The 18047-nt window shown below is 35.6% G+C and overlaps 3 protein-coding genes across 5 annotated transcripts; 1 reads left to right on the forward strand and 2 right to left on the reverse strand.

Annotated features, from left to right (window-relative positions):
• The first annotated feature begins 538 nt into the window (after positions 1–538).
• Positions 539–2200, forward strand: LOC124914312. Its single transcript, XM_047454828.1, has 2 exons — positions 539–935; positions 1046–2200. The coding sequence occupies exons 1-2, from the start codon at positions 855–857 to the stop codon at positions 2135–2137; spliced, it is 1173 nt and encodes a 390-aa protein (XP_047310784.1). The 5' UTR covers positions 539–854; the 3' UTR covers positions 2138–2200.
• Positions 2201–2257: 57 nt separating this feature from the next.
• LOC124914313 (proline-rich receptor-like protein kinase PERK3) lies at positions 2258–5041 on the reverse strand. 3 transcript variants are annotated; one of them, XM_047454831.1, is made up of 8 exons: positions 4580–5041; positions 4088–4279; positions 3782–3996; positions 3569–3695; positions 3415–3489; positions 2996–3188; positions 2793–2919; positions 2258–2722 (listed from the first exon to the last, which is right to left on the reverse strand). In XM_047454831.1, the coding sequence occupies exons 2-8, from the start codon at positions 4230–4232 to the stop codon at positions 2456–2458; spliced, it is 1149 nt and encodes a 382-aa protein (XP_047310787.1). In that variant the 5' UTR covers positions 4233–4279; positions 4580–5041; the 3' UTR covers positions 2258–2455. The 3 variants fall into 3 exon arrangements, with proteins under 3 accessions (XP_047310787.1, XP_047310786.1, XP_047310785.1); XM_047454830.1 differs by having other exon boundaries at positions 3782–3999; positions 4088–4254; positions 4580–5040; XM_047454829.1 differs by having other exon boundaries at positions 3782–3999; positions 4580–5040.
• A 382-nt stretch (positions 5042–5423) lies between these two features.
• LOC124914412 (glycerol-3-phosphate dehydrogenase [NAD(+)]) lies at positions 5424–8392 on the reverse strand. Its single transcript, XM_047454954.1, has 11 exons — positions 7857–8392; positions 7714–7790; positions 7556–7628; positions 7230–7447; positions 6989–7096; positions 6753–6816; positions 6635–6672; positions 6225–6345; positions 6106–6160; positions 5969–6017; positions 5424–5887 (listed from the first exon to the last, which is right to left on the reverse strand). The coding sequence occupies exons 1-11, from the start codon at positions 8149–8151 to the stop codon at positions 5714–5716; spliced, it is 1272 nt and encodes a 423-aa protein (XP_047310910.1). The 5' UTR covers positions 8152–8392; the 3' UTR covers positions 5424–5713.
• Positions 8393–18047: the final 9655 nt, after the last annotated feature.

The raw sequence follows: 18047 nt of genomic DNA on the forward strand, positions 1-18047 counted from the left end.
ATTTTAGATTCTAAAGATATTTTTAAAAAAAATTGTTAAAGAAAAAAGAATCATTTAATATTTGTTCATAATAAATTACTAAAATATAATTTTTTATTTAAAAAAATTGTTAAAGAAAAAAGAATCATTTAATATTTAATAATTTTTTAATAAAAGTAAGATTATTGGAGTTTTAGGAAAAAAAATCATATTTCATTACATTTTCTAATAAAATAGTTCTTATTACCGTTAAAAAGTCAAAAATATAATTTATATTTTAAAAATAAATTATTTTTTTAATATAATTAAATAAAATGTAATATTAATATTTAAATATATAAATGAGATGATGGTTAGATTTTGGAATAAAATCCGGAATAAACCTTAAAAATATCATATCAAACGAGACCTGGGTGTGATTATCGGTGAAATTTTGAACGTATACGCGATTGCGCCTTCTTCCTGTTAAATTTGCATATAATTTATCTAATCCCATATCTTCTCTCTCCTCCTTATGCAAAGAAGGGTCAACTTTCTTCCTTTTCCATTTATACATTATATATCATCTATTCTATGGAGGAAGAGATTATTGAAGAACAACGACAAGAAGAAGAAGAAGATTTGAGAGAAGATATTTATAACATTCAAGGTTGGAGAGAAGATCAAAATCCTTCAATTTCGTTTTTCTTCTCTCAATATAGAAGAAGATATATAATAGATATATAGATAGATAGTGTAATCCTGATGCTACTACAACTTCATTTGTGTTGAAATCTGCGTTGGATTTCCACGATTTCATTTCATCCTTATCTATTGATGATGATGATGATGATGATATGAATCGCATTTGATTTCACAATTGAGATTTTGATCAGATGACGACGACGACGAAGACGACGGACTCTTATTCAAATTCGAAGAAGAGAGACGACATTTGCGACGATGTTTGCGGCAAGGTATTATTTATCTTCTACATCCTCTCGGTTTGACCTAATTTCAACGCTGTTTCTTCTCCGTTATTCTAGATTGATTGCTGATCTAATAATAATAGATTTCAATTCTGTAGGCACGAGCTCTGTCACTATCAAGACTCATTCGATTTCTAAGAACTGTGGATCTGAAAACCTATCTCTTCATACTCGTCATTCTGCCTACGGTAATAGCTGCTATTTACTTCCATGTCCAGAAAGTAACACAATTCCTCCGTCCATTGTGGCAAAAACCTCCCAAGCCATTCAATGAAATACCTCATTATTATCATCCAAACGTATCCATCAACACTCTCTGCAAACTTCACGGCTGGACCGCTCGTGAATTTCCTCGTCACGTTTACGACGTCGTCCTCTTCAACAACGAGCTGGATATCCTCGAGATACGATGGAAGGAGCTTTATCCTTACGTAACGCGATTCGTACTTCTCGAATCGAACTCAACTTTCACAGGCTTACCTAAGGATTTCAATTTCGGGATGAATCGAGATAGGTTTGCCTTCGTGGAACCTCGACTCACTTACGCTACAATCGGAGGGAGATTCAAGAAAGGAGAGAATCCATTCGTGGAAGAATCTTATCAAAGACTAGCATTAGAACAGCTGCTGAAGATTGCTGGAATAGAGGATGATGATTTGTTGATTATGTCTGATGTAGACGAGATTCCGAGCGGGCATACGGTGGATCTGTTGAGATGGTGCGATGAGATACCTCAGATTGTTCATCTTCATTTAAGGAACCATCTTTATTCATTCGAGTTTCCATGGTATCACAGGAGTTGGAGAGCATCTGCACATCGATACCAGAAAGGAAGAACTCGATATGCTCATTTTCGGCAATCGGATTATCTGTTAGCAGATTCGGGTTGGCATTGTAGCTTCTGCTTTCCTAAAATAAGTGATTTCATCTTCAAGATGAAAGCTTACAGTCATAATGATCGAGTTAAGGCACCTTATTTTCTTGATCCAGAAAGAATTCAAAACATAATCTGCAAAGGGGGTGATCTTTATGATATGCTACCTGAAGAGTACACATTCAAGGAGATCATAGGAAATCTGGGATCGATTCGTCGTTCTTATTCGGCGATTCATCTTCCTGCTTATTTGTTGAACAATGCTGAGAGATTTAAATATCTTCTTCCTGGAGGATGTAAAAGAGAGAGTGATTGATTGATAGTTTGCAAATCTTTCTCTGTTATTATGAACAAGAACAAATATACTTTTCTCTTTAATCCTTGATTTGGAAATGACCTAATTAAGAAAGAAACATTGTTTCAAACATATATAGACCCCACTTTCATTCATTAAGAGAAACCAAACAATAATGTTTACAACACCAAAAGAATAACAACATTAATAATAATCAAATGGAATGCAATGCAGCTGTTCTTTTGTACACTTAGCAAGCAGCTGGACGACTTCTAAGAACAACGGAAGATAGACTCGACTTGACGAAGAAGATGCACAATCAAATGGGGAATTTCATTATTACTTGGCGGTTGATGATGATGACTTGAAAAGTTGACTTCCGAGAGTAACAACAGGAGTAGAACCTTCACCGCCTCCTCCTCCCATTAGAGTAGTGAAGCTCATTTCTTTCTCGTGTATACGTTCCAGTTCTGTAACCACTCGGCCCATGCTAGGCCGCCTATCGCTTGTTATCTCAACACAACGAACCATCACTTCAAACAGCTCCTCCATTCCCTCTGCTGGACCACCACCACCAATCTTACCCGAAACTTCAAGATTTTCCACCTTCAAACACAAGTTTTTTTTGAAAATGTAAGACAACCCTTTTCGAAAGATTTGTTGTAGTACTACTTACCAGGTTGTGGCTGATGAAATCTGACGATAACAATCCCGATGCTTCACGACCGCTCACTAACTCGAGCAAGAATATCCCAAAACTATATACATCGCTCTTCTCAGTAAACAGCCCAAACTCTCTCACCCTTGCCAAATTACAAAACAACAAACTTTAGACCTCGACCTCTTAAGAATTTATAAGAGAATTAGTAGAGTAAGTACTCTGGAGCAAGAAATATCTGCTGTGCCGCCACTACTTCAGTTGACGGACCAGCAACATCAACAACTCTTCCTAAAAAGTTGCGAATTCCAAAATCAGCAACTTTGGCAACAAAATTCTCATCCACAAGCACATTGGCTGTCTTGAAATCCTTATGTAACAAACGAGGACTCAACGAGTGAAGATGAGCCAAACCTGTACAAATTTTACAATAATGAAATGGGTCAAGTCTGATTTTCAAAACAGTTGATCCCTCCCCTATTACAGAATGCAAAATCGAACTTTATTTATAACTTGAACTTGAAAGGAAGACTAATAAAAAGAGGTCATCACCTAAACACTTAAAGAAGAGAAAAAAAAAAACTAGTACCAACCAGGAGAGCCACTAATGCTCACTTATCTCGCAGAGGATGATGATCACCTTTAGCAGCACCAAGAGCTATTGAAAGCCTCTTCTTAAACTCTATTCTCTCCTGTGTAATCTCTTCATTCAAACCTGAAACCAAAATCAACTTAACATTCGGAAAAAACAGAAAAGGTTGATAACACGGTTTAGAATAACATATCATTATTACCATACAAGTGTACAGATACACTTCCATTAGGAATATACTCATAAACAAGAATTTGTTCATCATTCTCCTGACAGTAACCTATAAGTGTCACCAGATTCCTATGACGAATAGACGATAGATATTGTACCTGTTACCAAATTATAAAACAACAGATTACATATATACAGATAGATATAACAATAATAATCTTTAATCAATAATAATCTGTCACACCTCTTGGATGAATTCTTGACTAGGAGCACCTGCGCGCTTCTTAATCGCGACGAGCATCCCATCATTTAACAAACCTTTATATACAGCTCCGAATTTCCCTTCCCCAATCAAACTTCGATCGCTAAAATTCTTGGTAGCTGACAACAACTCTTGCAACTCAAAATTTCTAGCTTCTCTCAATGTCGACGACGACAACTCCACTCCAACATTTCGTCCTGCTGCAAATTCGTCACCCCCCTCCAATTAATTAACCACGGTTGATTTCATCTTTGTTAAACTCTTAAGAGAGGCATATACAGCAATTACCTTGAATTGATGGATCAGAAGACCCTGTCTCTGAAGTTTTTGTTTGTTTACGGCAAAAGAAAAACCATATAAGAAAGGCAACAAATCCCGCAAATGCCAACCCTCCTGCAGCACCTCCGAGCGCTGATGGAAGAGTTATCGACATTGGTGTTGGTTTTGACAGCCACCTTTGCCAGTTCAAAACAGTTACAGCTGATGAAACATGGATACAATAAGCTTAAAAAACTTCATTCAATTAGCCTATTCTAAAACAGTTATTGACATTATATTACAGTAGAAAAATAAAAGGCCACATGTCAGTCAAGATGTTAAGAGGGGTTCCAACTTCCAAATTCTATTCCAACACAAATGGCATTCAATTCAATATATGATTTCCACAGAAACGACATCTGGGTTTAAATCAAGTAGACCTTACAAGTTCATGAGCAGAAATAAGAACAGAAAGAGTAAGACAATAAGAAGAAAGGCAAAGGGTTGGAGAAAATAGTGAACCTGGTGAGATCAGATCGAAAATAGTGCACTTGAATTAAGATATTGAAACCCAAATAGCGGAAGATGTAGACAAATGCCGACAGAAGAGAGTGACCCTGCGCCGACACAGAACGGTGTTGTTGAAGGGACACTCTCTATGACTTGTTGTTTATCTTCTTACCAAAGCAGCAAATTGGGTTTCAAGAATCAAAGATAGCAAATTTCTAAAACCCTGAAGAGAAAAAACCCCCAAAAAAATCATAGAGAAACAATTATAGAGTTTGAGAATGAGAACAAAGGTCGTAAACCCAAGAAGTAGAAAGTTCCCATCTGAAGATAGCTGGAAAGCTTTACCCCCTTTACTTTACAATCGATTATTTTTCTGTTTTTTCTTTAATATATTTTTATATTACGCCGTCTGTTTTCGGGCCCGGAGCAAATGAAGAAATGGTGTGAACAGTCGAAAGCCTTACGGAAGAGCTTGACGGCACACATGCATATGCATATATATATATATATCTGTATTTATTTTTTATATTTTTTTCTTTATATATTTATATGGGTTCCCCACCTGCTCTGTCCAGTCCCCATTAGCATCTTTTTATTTCTGTACTGTGATCTGTTAAACAGTACATACAGCACATTGGTTAAGAACGGGAGAGAATGACCCGGTCCCACTTCCGGGTTAGTTTTCAAAAAACCCTTTTCTTTACTTACTAATTTACACAGTCATGTTATTGAATGAGAATTTGTAAATTTATTTTCAAAATGAAATTGAAATTAGGACTATCCAAGACTGAAAAGGGTTATGTTCTTATGTATTTTGACTGATAATTCAATTGAGATCAAGAAGGGTGAGTAAATTAAGAGACAGAAAGAATTGAGGAGATTTTTTTACTGATGCAAAATATGAGATATTGATGATTGTGGTCCAGGCAGCCTATAGCCTAAATGTCATTGATGATGCCCATCCCTTACATAATAAGACGGGCAATATGGTTTTATGCCCCCTAAGAGAGGACAAATAAGACAGACATTGCTTTGCTGACTGGATTGATGGAGGGATGGATTGATACAAACAAAGTGACCAAAAAAAACTCAAAAGGAAAATTCAACTGTTTTTTTGCCATACAACATATATCCATCCATCCATCTTTATGCACCTGCAGACAGAGGAGTTGTTCTTGGGGAGCATTCGCTGTATTCAACTATAGCCGAAGGAGGAAGACGCCCAATGCAGATTTCATGAACCGTTGCAAACAGTGGGAAGAGTTCCACCCATCCTCTATGTGTTAGCACCTCGTAAACTTCTTTTGCAGTCGATACACCCTACAAAGTAACAATTTAAAACATTGGTTATGTATTGTATTGGTTTGCTGCTATAAATTGAACTTACTATAAGGTTTGTACCTGTAGTTTTTGGCCTTGTAGCATCTCTGCTTCAAGTTCATCAAAGGACCTATAAAATTCAGTATAATATATAAGTGAGTTTCTTCTTCTATCATTATCATGCATTGTGGCTAGAACTATAAGAATCATCTTGTTACCTTTTGCCACCATTTCTGGCAAAAGCTTCAGCACATTTCCTGTTCCTTCCTCCTACTGCCACAATTTGAAGTGTTACAACAACAAACATATTATACACACAAATATTGGAAATCCTTACAGCAAGTTGTGATTAGGTCGGCGACACCACAGCTCTCGAAGAAGGTGCTATCCTTAACAGATGAAAATAACAGCTTGGATAATGCCCTCATCTCTCTCAGACCAATTCTCATTATTGCAGCCTAGCAGTAATAATTAAAGCATCCAAATGTCAGTAAATGAAAGTTGATGACATAAAAGAGGAGATTGTATTTATAATTCCTATGGAATGGAAATTTTAAGTTTCAATTCCTCCTGTCACTTAGAAATTGCAATTATATGATTTCTCTTCAAAAACAAATTCAATTCTTATCCAAACATAGCCTAAAAGATGATTATCCGTTCAAGAAGTAACCAAACCACTAAATAAACAATATTCATCAAGAACACAATCTATTCAATTACTGTTATTATTAGTAGTAGTAGTATTACCTTTGTGTTATTTCCCATGTCCAACCCATCGACAAAACCTGTTCATTGAGGATTAGATATAAGGAAAGGAGGAAACGTTTCATATTCTAAAGAAGCAAAACGATCAATAAACAAACACCTGCTGCCAGGGCCACAACATTCTTCAAAGTTCCACACATTTCAACGCCCTCAACATCTTGAACCTATTATTTATTCATTTTATACAAATCAGTCCAAGTATTCGTTTTCTTATATAGCCTTTTGAATTGGTTTCTGAACCTTGAATGTCAAAAAAGATGGCCTTCGATTGATTCATCACTAATGCCATGTAAGAAGAATATCCTACGAATAAAAGACGTGCATCTGCACACTTACAGCTGACACGACGAAGTAAGGAGTGTTAAACAGGTGAACCCATTTCTCTGCTACTTCTCTATTCTCCTTATATCCCACGGTTGCCTCACTAAACTTCCCCTCTGCTATCTGCAATGTCAATCAAGGTACTTTCAGTTAGAATATACGATTCTTACAAGTGGGTTGGGGGCTATTGTTGTTACTCATTCGATCAGATCAGATCAAATCAAATCAAATCCATAAGAACGCAACAATCAATCACCTCATTTGCTATGTTAGCCCCCATAAGAACGCAACAATCAACTCCAAGCTGTTCCTTAATAAGGGTGGAGATCATGCACGGACCTTCCATCTTCACCTCCATTCCTTTAATGAGGGAAATTGCTCGAACATCTTCCTTTAACTTTCCAACAAGTCGTTTGCATATACCCTCCACGAACTGATGTGGGGTTACAAAGACTAACATGTTTGCATCTCTAGCTGTGGGGGATAATAATAATAATTAAACCAGCTAATTAAGGTGAATGATTAAATCTAAAGCAGAACCAACCAATCTCTGGAACTGGAATTCATATATTTTTTTTATACCTGCATGTTCAATATCCGGATCGGCAACAACATTTTTGCCCAGTTTGATACCAGGAAGATATTTAACATTCTCCTGATGATGATGATGATTGATTAACATGTCAATAGAAAGAGAAGGAGGAGGGGGGGTATATAAAGCAATTAAAATTAGATATTACATTAGTCCTGTTGATGACATCGGAGAGCTTGTCTCCATTGGGCAATGTCTCTTCAAATACCCACATCCTGACTTCATCTGAAAGCAAAGAAAGAAATGAATAAGAGGTGTTGTGTTGAATTGAATTGATATTGAAAGTAGTACCGTGAAAAGAGGCGAGCTTGAGGGTGTTTGAAGCAATGAGCTTTGCGGCGACACTGCCCCAATTTCCACTGCCGACAACGGTGATTCTTGATTTGGCGGAGGTGGGTGTTTCAGATTGACCTTCCTCCTCGAACGTGGGGGGAGCCATGGAGGAAGAGGAAGAGGAGAAGAAAGAGGAATTGGGTTGTTGTTGTTGATGGAGGAGGAGAGAAAAGCGGGAGGAAAAGGGAATTATGTGGAGGAGAAAATGGAGTGTTGGAGAATTTAAGGAAGGAAGGTGGAGGTGAAGCTTCATTCAGGGCGGAGAAGCCTCTGCAAGAAAGATGTTCGTCAGATTCAATGCGGTTATGTTATGTTAAATCTGGCGATCCACTCTATGTATGCAATTCTTTCTTTCATTCATTCATTGCCTGCCTACCATTTCTTCTTCCACCCATCCACATCACATATAATTATATAATAAATAATAATAATAATAATAAGATCTCTTTCATATCAATCTCGCTTCTTCTTCTTCGGATCAAAATGCATGCTCCAGTTATCACACCTGTTGTTTCAGACACTACTGCAGACACTTCTTCTCCATCTACCAAAACACCCGTCAATTTGTTTGTTTGTTTTATTACTAACACGTATGTTTTATTAGTCTTAGGGTTGAGGTGTAATAAGCCCAACAAAAAAATATATATTATTTTTTCAAATTTAATTCAATTTTATAAAGAGGCATAGACTCATATTTGTAATTTTACTTTTTTGATAAATGAATTGAAATGTATTATAATGTATATTTGAACTTGAAAACGTGGTTTTAAATAACAAGATAAAAAGATTTGATTTAATTTTGTGGTTGTTTATTGGACAGTGAATTATTTGTATATCGAGTGTCGCTTATAACGATTAATACATCAACGCAAGAACGCAAGATCTTTATGTATTGGTTGATGGCTCAAACGTCAATAAAAAAAGATTTAGTCTTTAATCTTGATTAATGGCTAATAAGTCAAGACCATTATATCTTAGTTGATGCCTCATAAGTCTATATAAGACCTTTGTTGATAAATGAATTGTTATTAAGTTATATTTTAGTCACTGTCTTTAGGGGTGTTTATATTTGGTCTGAACCGAATATCCGACCGAATTCGAATTCACCGAATTCGAATTTCATTTTCGGTTTTCGAATTTCATTTTCGGTTTTTTAATCGAATTTCAAATCAATTCGAATTCAAATACGGTTTTCGAATTGGTTTTCGAGTTTGGGTTTCAACTCGAAAACCAAACCGAAAACCGAATTCATTTTTTATTATTTATTTTTCCAAACTTAGTTTAAGAAAAATTTCAAAATAATCAAATTATAATAAAAGAAAACAAAAGTACTAGTGGTCTAGTGGTAGAATAATACTCTGACTCGGTATAGACCCGAGTTCGATTCCTGGCTGGTTCAATTTATTTTGAGTTATGCTAGTTCCAAAAATTAAAAAAAACGAATTCGGTTTGAATTCGAAATTCGAACCGAATATCAAATTCGAATTCGGTTTAATTAAAATTTATTCAAATTCGGTTCGGTTTTCGAATTGGCTAAAAAAAATAAAAATTCGAATAAACAAAATCAAGAAACTCGAATAACCCGAAAACCGAACTGATGAACACCCCTAACTGTCTTAGTCTCATAGTTAGTACTGAGAAGATATTATTTTGTGTCAAATGATGAATTTAATTGTTTAAAAGTTACCTATATATATTTTGTTTATTGTGTCAAATGATAATAAAGAACCAGACTAGTCAAAAAAAAATTATTGGATAAGAAATATTATATCTAGAGTACATAATATAAATAAGTTAACTTTTTTTTTATAACAATATACATAGTGTAGGGCTGTCTATCTAGGGGTTAGGGGTGAGTCGGTATGCTATACTTTAATGTTTTATTCATACTTTATACCTTAAGGAAATTTTAGTATACAAAAATTCATACATTATCTTACCTTGATTTTGATATACCTTAATTTTGGTATACACAAAATTCATACATTTATCTTACCTTAATTTCGGTATACCTTAATTTCGGTACGATATCGGTATTATACCTAAAAAACATATTAACTTAAAAAAAAATCAATTTCATCGGTAGGGTATAGATTGAATATATTGAATAATATTTCAGTATAATTATATTTTAATATTATTAAAAAAGAATATATTTTTATAATTAAATTAATATCAAATTTATTTAATTATTTTCTTATAAGTATTATATATATATATATATATATATATATATATATATATATATATATTAATTCATAAATACTATTTCGGTATTTCTTGATGTACCAAAATTTTAAAATTTTTGTACCTTTACCGTATCAATAATTTTGGTATCGGTATCATACCTTACCTTTTTCTGTATACCTTAAAATTCAATATTTTCAATATATTGCGGTACGATATTTTTGATATTATCATTAAGTTTCCCACCCCTATACCCATCCCTATTAAATTTTTTCCTCAATTAGTTTTAAAAAGTTGTAAAAAAAATTTAACATAAGTTTTTAATATTAAATGAGTTGTCTTAGAATTGGACTGCCTTATAAAGTGCTTTTTAAGAAAGGAATGTTTTTAGTGATATGTACTCAGCTATTTTTTTTAACTAATGTTGAACTGACAATTTTTTTATATTTTAATTTTTAATTTTTTTTTATGATGAATAAATGTCTTAGTTTATTATGTAATGTTTATAGATTTTTTTTTTGGAAGTCTAGAATGATAAAGGTATGACATGTGGTAACTGCCCGCCTTAAGGTGTGACAACAAACCCATAAATTGGAGTTGTTGGGTCAACATAAATTTCAAGGGGAAAAAAATCAATTTAGTGTATAAAATAAATTTCAAATTAAAAATGTATTTAGAGAAAATTTAACCAATATATATTGTGGTAATAAAAAATAACTATTGGGTTTTTCATCATAAAATTTGTTTGATGCAATCACTCAAAATTGAGAGTTACTCAAAATTGTTGGTCATTGTAAACTTTAAAAATTTAATGTTTATTTGAAAATGTAAAAGTTTAATTTAATAAATATTATTTATTTTTTATTATTATTTATATAATTAAGTATTTTATATTTTAATTATTTTAAAATATATATTTAAATATAAAATTAAATAAATAATAATAATAAATAAATTACAGTGTAAAACAATTATATTTATCGAATTAATTATATTAATTAATTTATTTGAATAAATAATAAAAAAATAAATTTATAATTATAAATTTATTTATTTTTAATATAAAATAGTATAAAATATTAAAATCATACAATTAAAAGTTTACCTATTAAAAGTATTCATAAAATAAATTTTTTTAATCTCCTCTAAAATCTTAAAATAGTATTATTGGGGTTTATTAGATTTTTTAAATTTATTTTGTTTAATTAATTTTTTTTTTAATTGACTGAATTATTAGAATGTGTTTTGATTTTTTTTTTAAATTTAATATTTTATTTGATTAATGAAATTATATGAATTTAGGATAAAAATCTTACATACATTAATGGTAACAATTTCAATACATATTTATATGTGATTGAACAAATAGTTTTATCAAACAATTAATTGTTTTGATTGTTTCTATAACGACCCAAAATCACACTTTTCTAAATTGAGAAATCTACGGTTTTGATAGAGATCTAAAACCGTGAATGATGGTATTCAGGACCGAGTGGTCCGACCAATGATCCTGCAAATGAAGGATTTATCAGGCAAGTATTTTTCTATACGTTTTATAAACCCACACAATGCTATTTATTAATATATTTTTTATAAACGATGCATATGATTTTCAAAGCATTATTCATTGCATGTCGTCCATGATTTCTAAAGAAGGATGATTTTGGGACGGATGAATATGGGAGGATGGCTAACGGCATGAGCTCCAATAGTCTAATTCCAAAGTACTGACTGAATATTTATGGGACCAAAGTTTCTAGCGTGAGCTCTAGTTACTGCTGCCCAAACTAAATGATGGTCCCAAACAGGTCAAGGGCTTTTAGGGATGAACTTCTAATTGTGCCTAACCAAATACGGCTCAAATTGATTCTTTCCTTCAGGATCAGCTCTAAAGGATTATGGTCCCAATATGGCTCAGATGTAATTGTAAATGATGATATTCCCTTAAAAACCCTCATGGATGCAATGCAGTAAAATGTTTTCTTTTAAATGCTCGTTGGGTCTATCGACTCACTATGCTTGTGTGGTGTAGGTGGATCCAACTACATGTTTTTATGACCGGTGAAGGAAGATTTGGAGTCGAGCATGGTGCAGGAGATGCGTGTGGAAGGAGGGGTCGAGACCGTAGGACCGACTTTTATATCACCATTTTCAATGAACATGTCAAATAGGCACCCTAGCGCTTCCGCATTTATGATCGAAATCACGTTGAAATAGGTGCATGAAAGTAGGATTTTAGGGCGTAATAGTTTCCTTGTTCATTATTGTTCTTGTTTTTTTCAAAAGATAAAACAATATGAACATTCCAATATAATATAATACTAGCATTTAGTCCATGCATTTTGCACGAGAAATGATATAAAAATCAAGGAAAACAATTTATGGTTAAAATTTGATATATTTTTAATTTACTCTCACATATAAATCCAAATTAATCACAACATTCGACCCGACAATCCGGACACTTTGAAAATTAAGCATCAATAAATATATATATATATATTAGTTAGTTAAAAAGTTGAACTTATACTGTTAAAACGTCTCGCGTTCATCAAATTTGGTGTTAACATTAAAATATAAAGTCTAATTAGCATAGTTGGTTAAAATATTATATTAGTTTTATTAGGTTGCAAGTTCGAAACATATCTATAACATTTTTAATTTTATTTTTAACCATTTTAAATTTATGGGCGGGTCAACCCACAATCCGACCCAAATATCCATTACTCTCCATTATATATAGAGAGAGATTAATTAGTTAAAAAGTTGAAATTATATTGTTAAAACATCCCGCATTCATCAAATTTGGTATTGACATTAAAATATAAAGTTTAATTAGTCTAGTTGTTTAAAGGGTAGTACTTGTTTTGTTGGGTTGTAAGTTCGAAACATACATATAACATTTTTATTTTTATTTTTAACCGTTTATGGCGAGTTAACCCACAATCCAACCCAAATATTCATTTATTCTCACATATATATCCAAATTAACTACAGTTCTCGATCCGGCAATTCGAAACTTTGAAAAATTAAGCATCGTTATTGTTAGATAAATTCATACCGGTTCAAATAAACCTAACTTAAACAAACTTCCTATGCAGGAACAAGGAACCGGACCGGATGAATAAAAGAAAACCAAGTGAAGAAACCGAATCAGTCAAGCTACCGAACCGATCAAGAATATTTGGTACGTGACCGAACAGAGGAAGGATCGGCCAAAGCCTAAAAGCCAGATCCATCAAATAGCCGATCAATCCTCAAGACAAACATAACCGGAATAAGCCCGGTCACTTCACTATCAAAAGATACTCGGCCAAATCAAGAGGCCAACCTAGGCCAAGTCAAGAAGCCGACCTGCACAAGAAGACACTTTGGGTATCTGTTGAGAACGATACCAAAGGAGCAGACTGAATACTTCCATATCCATGCAAGTCTGAGGAAAGACTGTAGGCTGCAGAAAACAGTACTACCGGATCCTTCTACTTCGGGATAAGCCAGAGAGGAGATCTTCAAAGTACAGACAACTGTCCAAGCAGACAGTGCCTACATTGAGTAAAAGACAAACCCGGCAGGTTTGCTTTACAGACCGGCAGGTCTGAAACAGGATGCCAGGTCTGAGATTGACTGTCAGGTCTGAGGAGAAGACCGGCAGGTCTGAGACACTGAATCACTGCACCACTGACCAGCCAATCAGATTCAAGGAAGTGAAATATGACCGTTGGCATATTTCACCTATAAAAGGAGGCAGTTGAAGAAGAGTAAATGCAGTTACCAGAGTTACGAAGTGAGACATCAATTAAGAAAAGTGAAAAGTTGAGAGCATTTACTACAAGTGATAACAGTGTGATATTCTAAGAAAGCCTAAGTGCTAAATTCTAAGTGTGTTCTACAATTTCGGTGTGAATTGTAAGAGTGTTATCGAGCAGAAAATAAGTCTCGATCGGATTGTATTTGTATTCCTTAGTGAATATCCTTCTCGCGGTTTCGAGAGGAAGGGGTGACGTAGGAGTTTTATCTCCGAACATCCATAAAATCTGTTGTGTTATTTACTTTCTGTTGGCTTCATTACATAACCGACTAACCTAACAACATCGCTCAAAACCGAATCTCTACTTACCATACCGAATATCCAGATAACCGAAACCGACCCACCATTCTTCAAATCTCCATCATCCGAAACCGACTTCGCCTATCATACACGTGTACCGCTTCAACTTGAAAGCAAACCTCTTCCGCGCTTGAACCTAGTTCAAGGGTTTGTGACAGGTTGTGTAGTATTGAAACCCCGGTATTAATCTCTAACAGGATTAATCACCACCCTACGAGTGAGAACCGCTAACCGGTCCAACCCCCGGTCCACCAGCGGCGACCTAGATCCTAACAATTGGTATCAGAGCAGTTAGTTTCAATACTCAAGCAGACATGTATCAAGATAGGCCTCCAATGCTAGAAGGTGATGACTTTGCCAACTGGAAGGCACGCATGCACCTGCATCTAGTCACCTTGGATGATGAAATGGAATCCGTTCTAACCGAAGGACCGATAGTCATTGATAAAGACAGAAAAGAATGGACAGCTGATGATAGGAGAAGGAACAATCTGGACAACCATGCAAGAAACCGGATCTCCAACAGCGTGGACAGAAATACATACTGCAAGATCAGAGATTGCAAAACCGCAAAGGAGACTTGGAACACGGTCATCCAGATTTTTGAGGGAAATGAAAGAACCAAAGAGAACAAGATAATGGTGGCCACACAGAGGTTTGAAAGCATCAAAATGAAACCAGGGGAAACTATGAAAGAATACAGTGACCGGTTCACTGGTGTATTAGATGAGTTAGCAAATCTGGGTAAGAAGTATGACAACAAAGAGGTCATCATGAAAGTTTTGAGGTCTCTTCCGAGTGCTTGGGATATAAAGACGATGGTCATGAGAGAATCAAAGAGCCTACGTAAGATGAAATTATACGATGTATTCGAAGATCTCAAGGCTTATGAGTTCGAGATGAACTCCAGAACTGAAGAGGAAGTCTCGGCCTCAACGTCAACTAGAGCACTGTTCACATCTACGGAACCGGCTGCACCTGCTCCTGTTTCTATATCTACATCTGCACCGGTACCGACTCCTGCACCTGCACCGATCAGAACCGCCGAACAGTTTACTGAGGACGCCATGGCCATGCTTGCACAGAAGTTTGGGAGGTTCATGAAAAGGAGCCAACCGACAAACAACTACTATGGTGACAAATCCAATATAAGATGTTATAACTGTAACTGTATGGGACACTTTAAGTGGGAATGCAGGAAACCAAGGAGAGATACACAGAAACCAGATTACCAAAATAACCGGAACAACTATCAACAAACCGGTGAAGGAAGTGAAGTACCGAAAGCACTGATAGCCGATGATGGAGGAAGTCTATGGGCTCACAGTGACAGTGACGATGACCTCACATGTCTCATGGCAAATGAGGAACAGGTATTTGACTCTCCCTGCGATGAATTTACTAAAGATGAACTATATGAAGCATTGAATGATATGGTAGAAGAATATAAGAACCTACTGACCATGCTACCTAAGCATATCAACCTTAAAGCCGATCCCATAGTACCGATCCCAGTAGAACCAGAGGTAACTATCATAACCGAACCGGAAGCCATGCAACCTGATGATACTCATACACTAGAAACCGAATTAGACCTTAACATCGAACAACCTAGTGAGCCGACTAGAGAACTAACCGAAAGAGAGAATGCCCGCTTTGAATACACGATGGCCGCCTATAGGAGATCTAGCGATATAGTAAAGAACCTGAATAAAGAATACAGGCATCCACGTTGTAAGAATGGCCTAGGATACACAGAGAACAGATCTAAAAACCGAAAAACCATATGGAAAGCAAAGCTTACAAAAGGAAACCTCCCCTTTATAAAATTCCTAAAGAGCACCTGTACAGCTGAAGAAGAGGAGACCGCGTATTATAGGGAAGAAAAGACAAAGTACGACTATGTTGGCCCAACCGATTCATGGCTTGACCTTGAGAAAAGGAAAGCAGAAATCCTCAAATATAAGAAAGACTTCCCTGAACCACGTAGGTCAACCTATAGATCATCAAACCGAAGACCATCATCATTTAGGTCATCTGTAGGGAAACCGAAATACACCAGACCAAGTGTAAGGAGAACAGTTGAAACTTTAGCAAAGAAGACCGTTCGGTTTATCAAGGTTTGGGTACCTAAGGGACTAATCGCATGTGGACCCAAGTAAATGTGGGTACCAAATAGTTGTAAATATGTAATTTTTGCAGGATTCAAATAAACGGTTAGGAAACTCTGAATGGTTCTTGGATAGCGGTTGCTCCAGACACATGACCGGAAATAGCAATCTGCTAACCGACATTAGATCAGTAACCGGTGCTCCTATCACTTTCGGTGACAACTCTAAAGGTAAAACCGTGGGCAAGGGTAAGATTGTCCATGGTAACCTAACCATTGATAATGTACTTCTAGTTGAAAACCTACGTTTTAATCTACTTAGCATTAGTCAGATGTGTGATGCCGGATACACAGTAGAATTCCTTAAACATGCATGCTTAGTTAAGAACTCTCAAGGAATAGTACTACTAACCGGAAATAGGATAGGTAACATCTACAAGGTAGACTGGAAAACTAGAGTAGAACACCCTATATGCATGATAGCTAAAACTGATCAAACCTGGCTATGGCACAAAAGATTAAACCATCTAAACATGAAAACCTTAAACTACATTCGTGGTAAGAAACTAGTTGAAGGCATCCCAGACATAGTATTTAACCAGGATAAGGTTTGTTCAGCATGCCAGATGGGTAAACAAACTAGGTCATCATTTAAGAGTAAAGGAAATCTCCAATCTAGCCGATGCCTAGACCTTCTTCATATGGATTTATTTGGACCAATTCAGGTCATTAGTCTAGGCGGTATGCTCTACACCATGGTAGTTATTGATGATTATTCTAGATATACATGGGTCATATTTTTACCATCTAAACGTGAAACGGTATCAAACCTAATCAACCTCCTTAAGCGTTTGCAAAATGAAAAATCAACTCGTATAAACTGCATTCGAAGCGATAGAGGTACCGAATTTACTAATAGCACATTAACTGCATATCTTGATGAATCCGGCATTAGACACGAGTTGTCTAGTGCCAGGACTCCTCAACAAAATGGCCTGGCCGAGAGAAGAAACCGGACTCTCAAGGAAGCCGCACGGTCCATGATAGCCGACTCCGGCATTGCTCAGAAATATTGGGCTGAAGCTATCAACACTGCATGTCATACACAAAATCGGTCTTTGATTAACAGATTTCACAACAAAACACCATATGAGGTTTATTTTAACAGAGTTCCCAAACTTAAATACCTCAGGATTTTCGGTTGTAAATGTTATATTCATAATAATGGTAAAACCCAACTTACTGCTTTTGATGCAAAGACCGATACCGGCATTATGCTGGGATACTCTTCAGTAAGCAAAGCATATAGAGTGTATAACAATAGAACTGCAACCATGGAGGAAACAATTCACGTTGTTTTCGATGAATCGGTTGAAAGCAACACTGCTTCATGCTTCGATCTACATAACAGACTGGAAAATAACGATATTCATTCTGATAGCGAAGATGAGACCCCGGTCTTCAGGGGGTTTGTCCATGACCTAATGGGTAATATTGATACCCTGCCGGATCAAGCTGTTTCACAGCAGGAAGCTGACACTTCGGTCCAACCCGAGGAAGCCGGTCGGTCTGACAATCTTGGTCAGCCTACCGACATGTCTAGCCTTGATCAATTAAACGGTAACTTGGTAGACACCCTTGAACTGAATCTCAGAAGAAACAGTAAACATCCTCCTGAGCAAATTATAGGTGACCCTTCAGAACCTGTTCGAACTAGGAGTCAACTTCTGGAAGGATATTTTAA

This window comes from Impatiens glandulifera, chromosome 9, assembly GCF_907164915.1.
Source record: "Impatiens glandulifera chromosome 9, dImpGla2.1, whole genome shotgun sequence".
Lineage (NCBI taxonomy): Eukaryota > Viridiplantae > Streptophyta > Magnoliopsida > Ericales > Balsaminaceae > Impatiens > Impatiens glandulifera.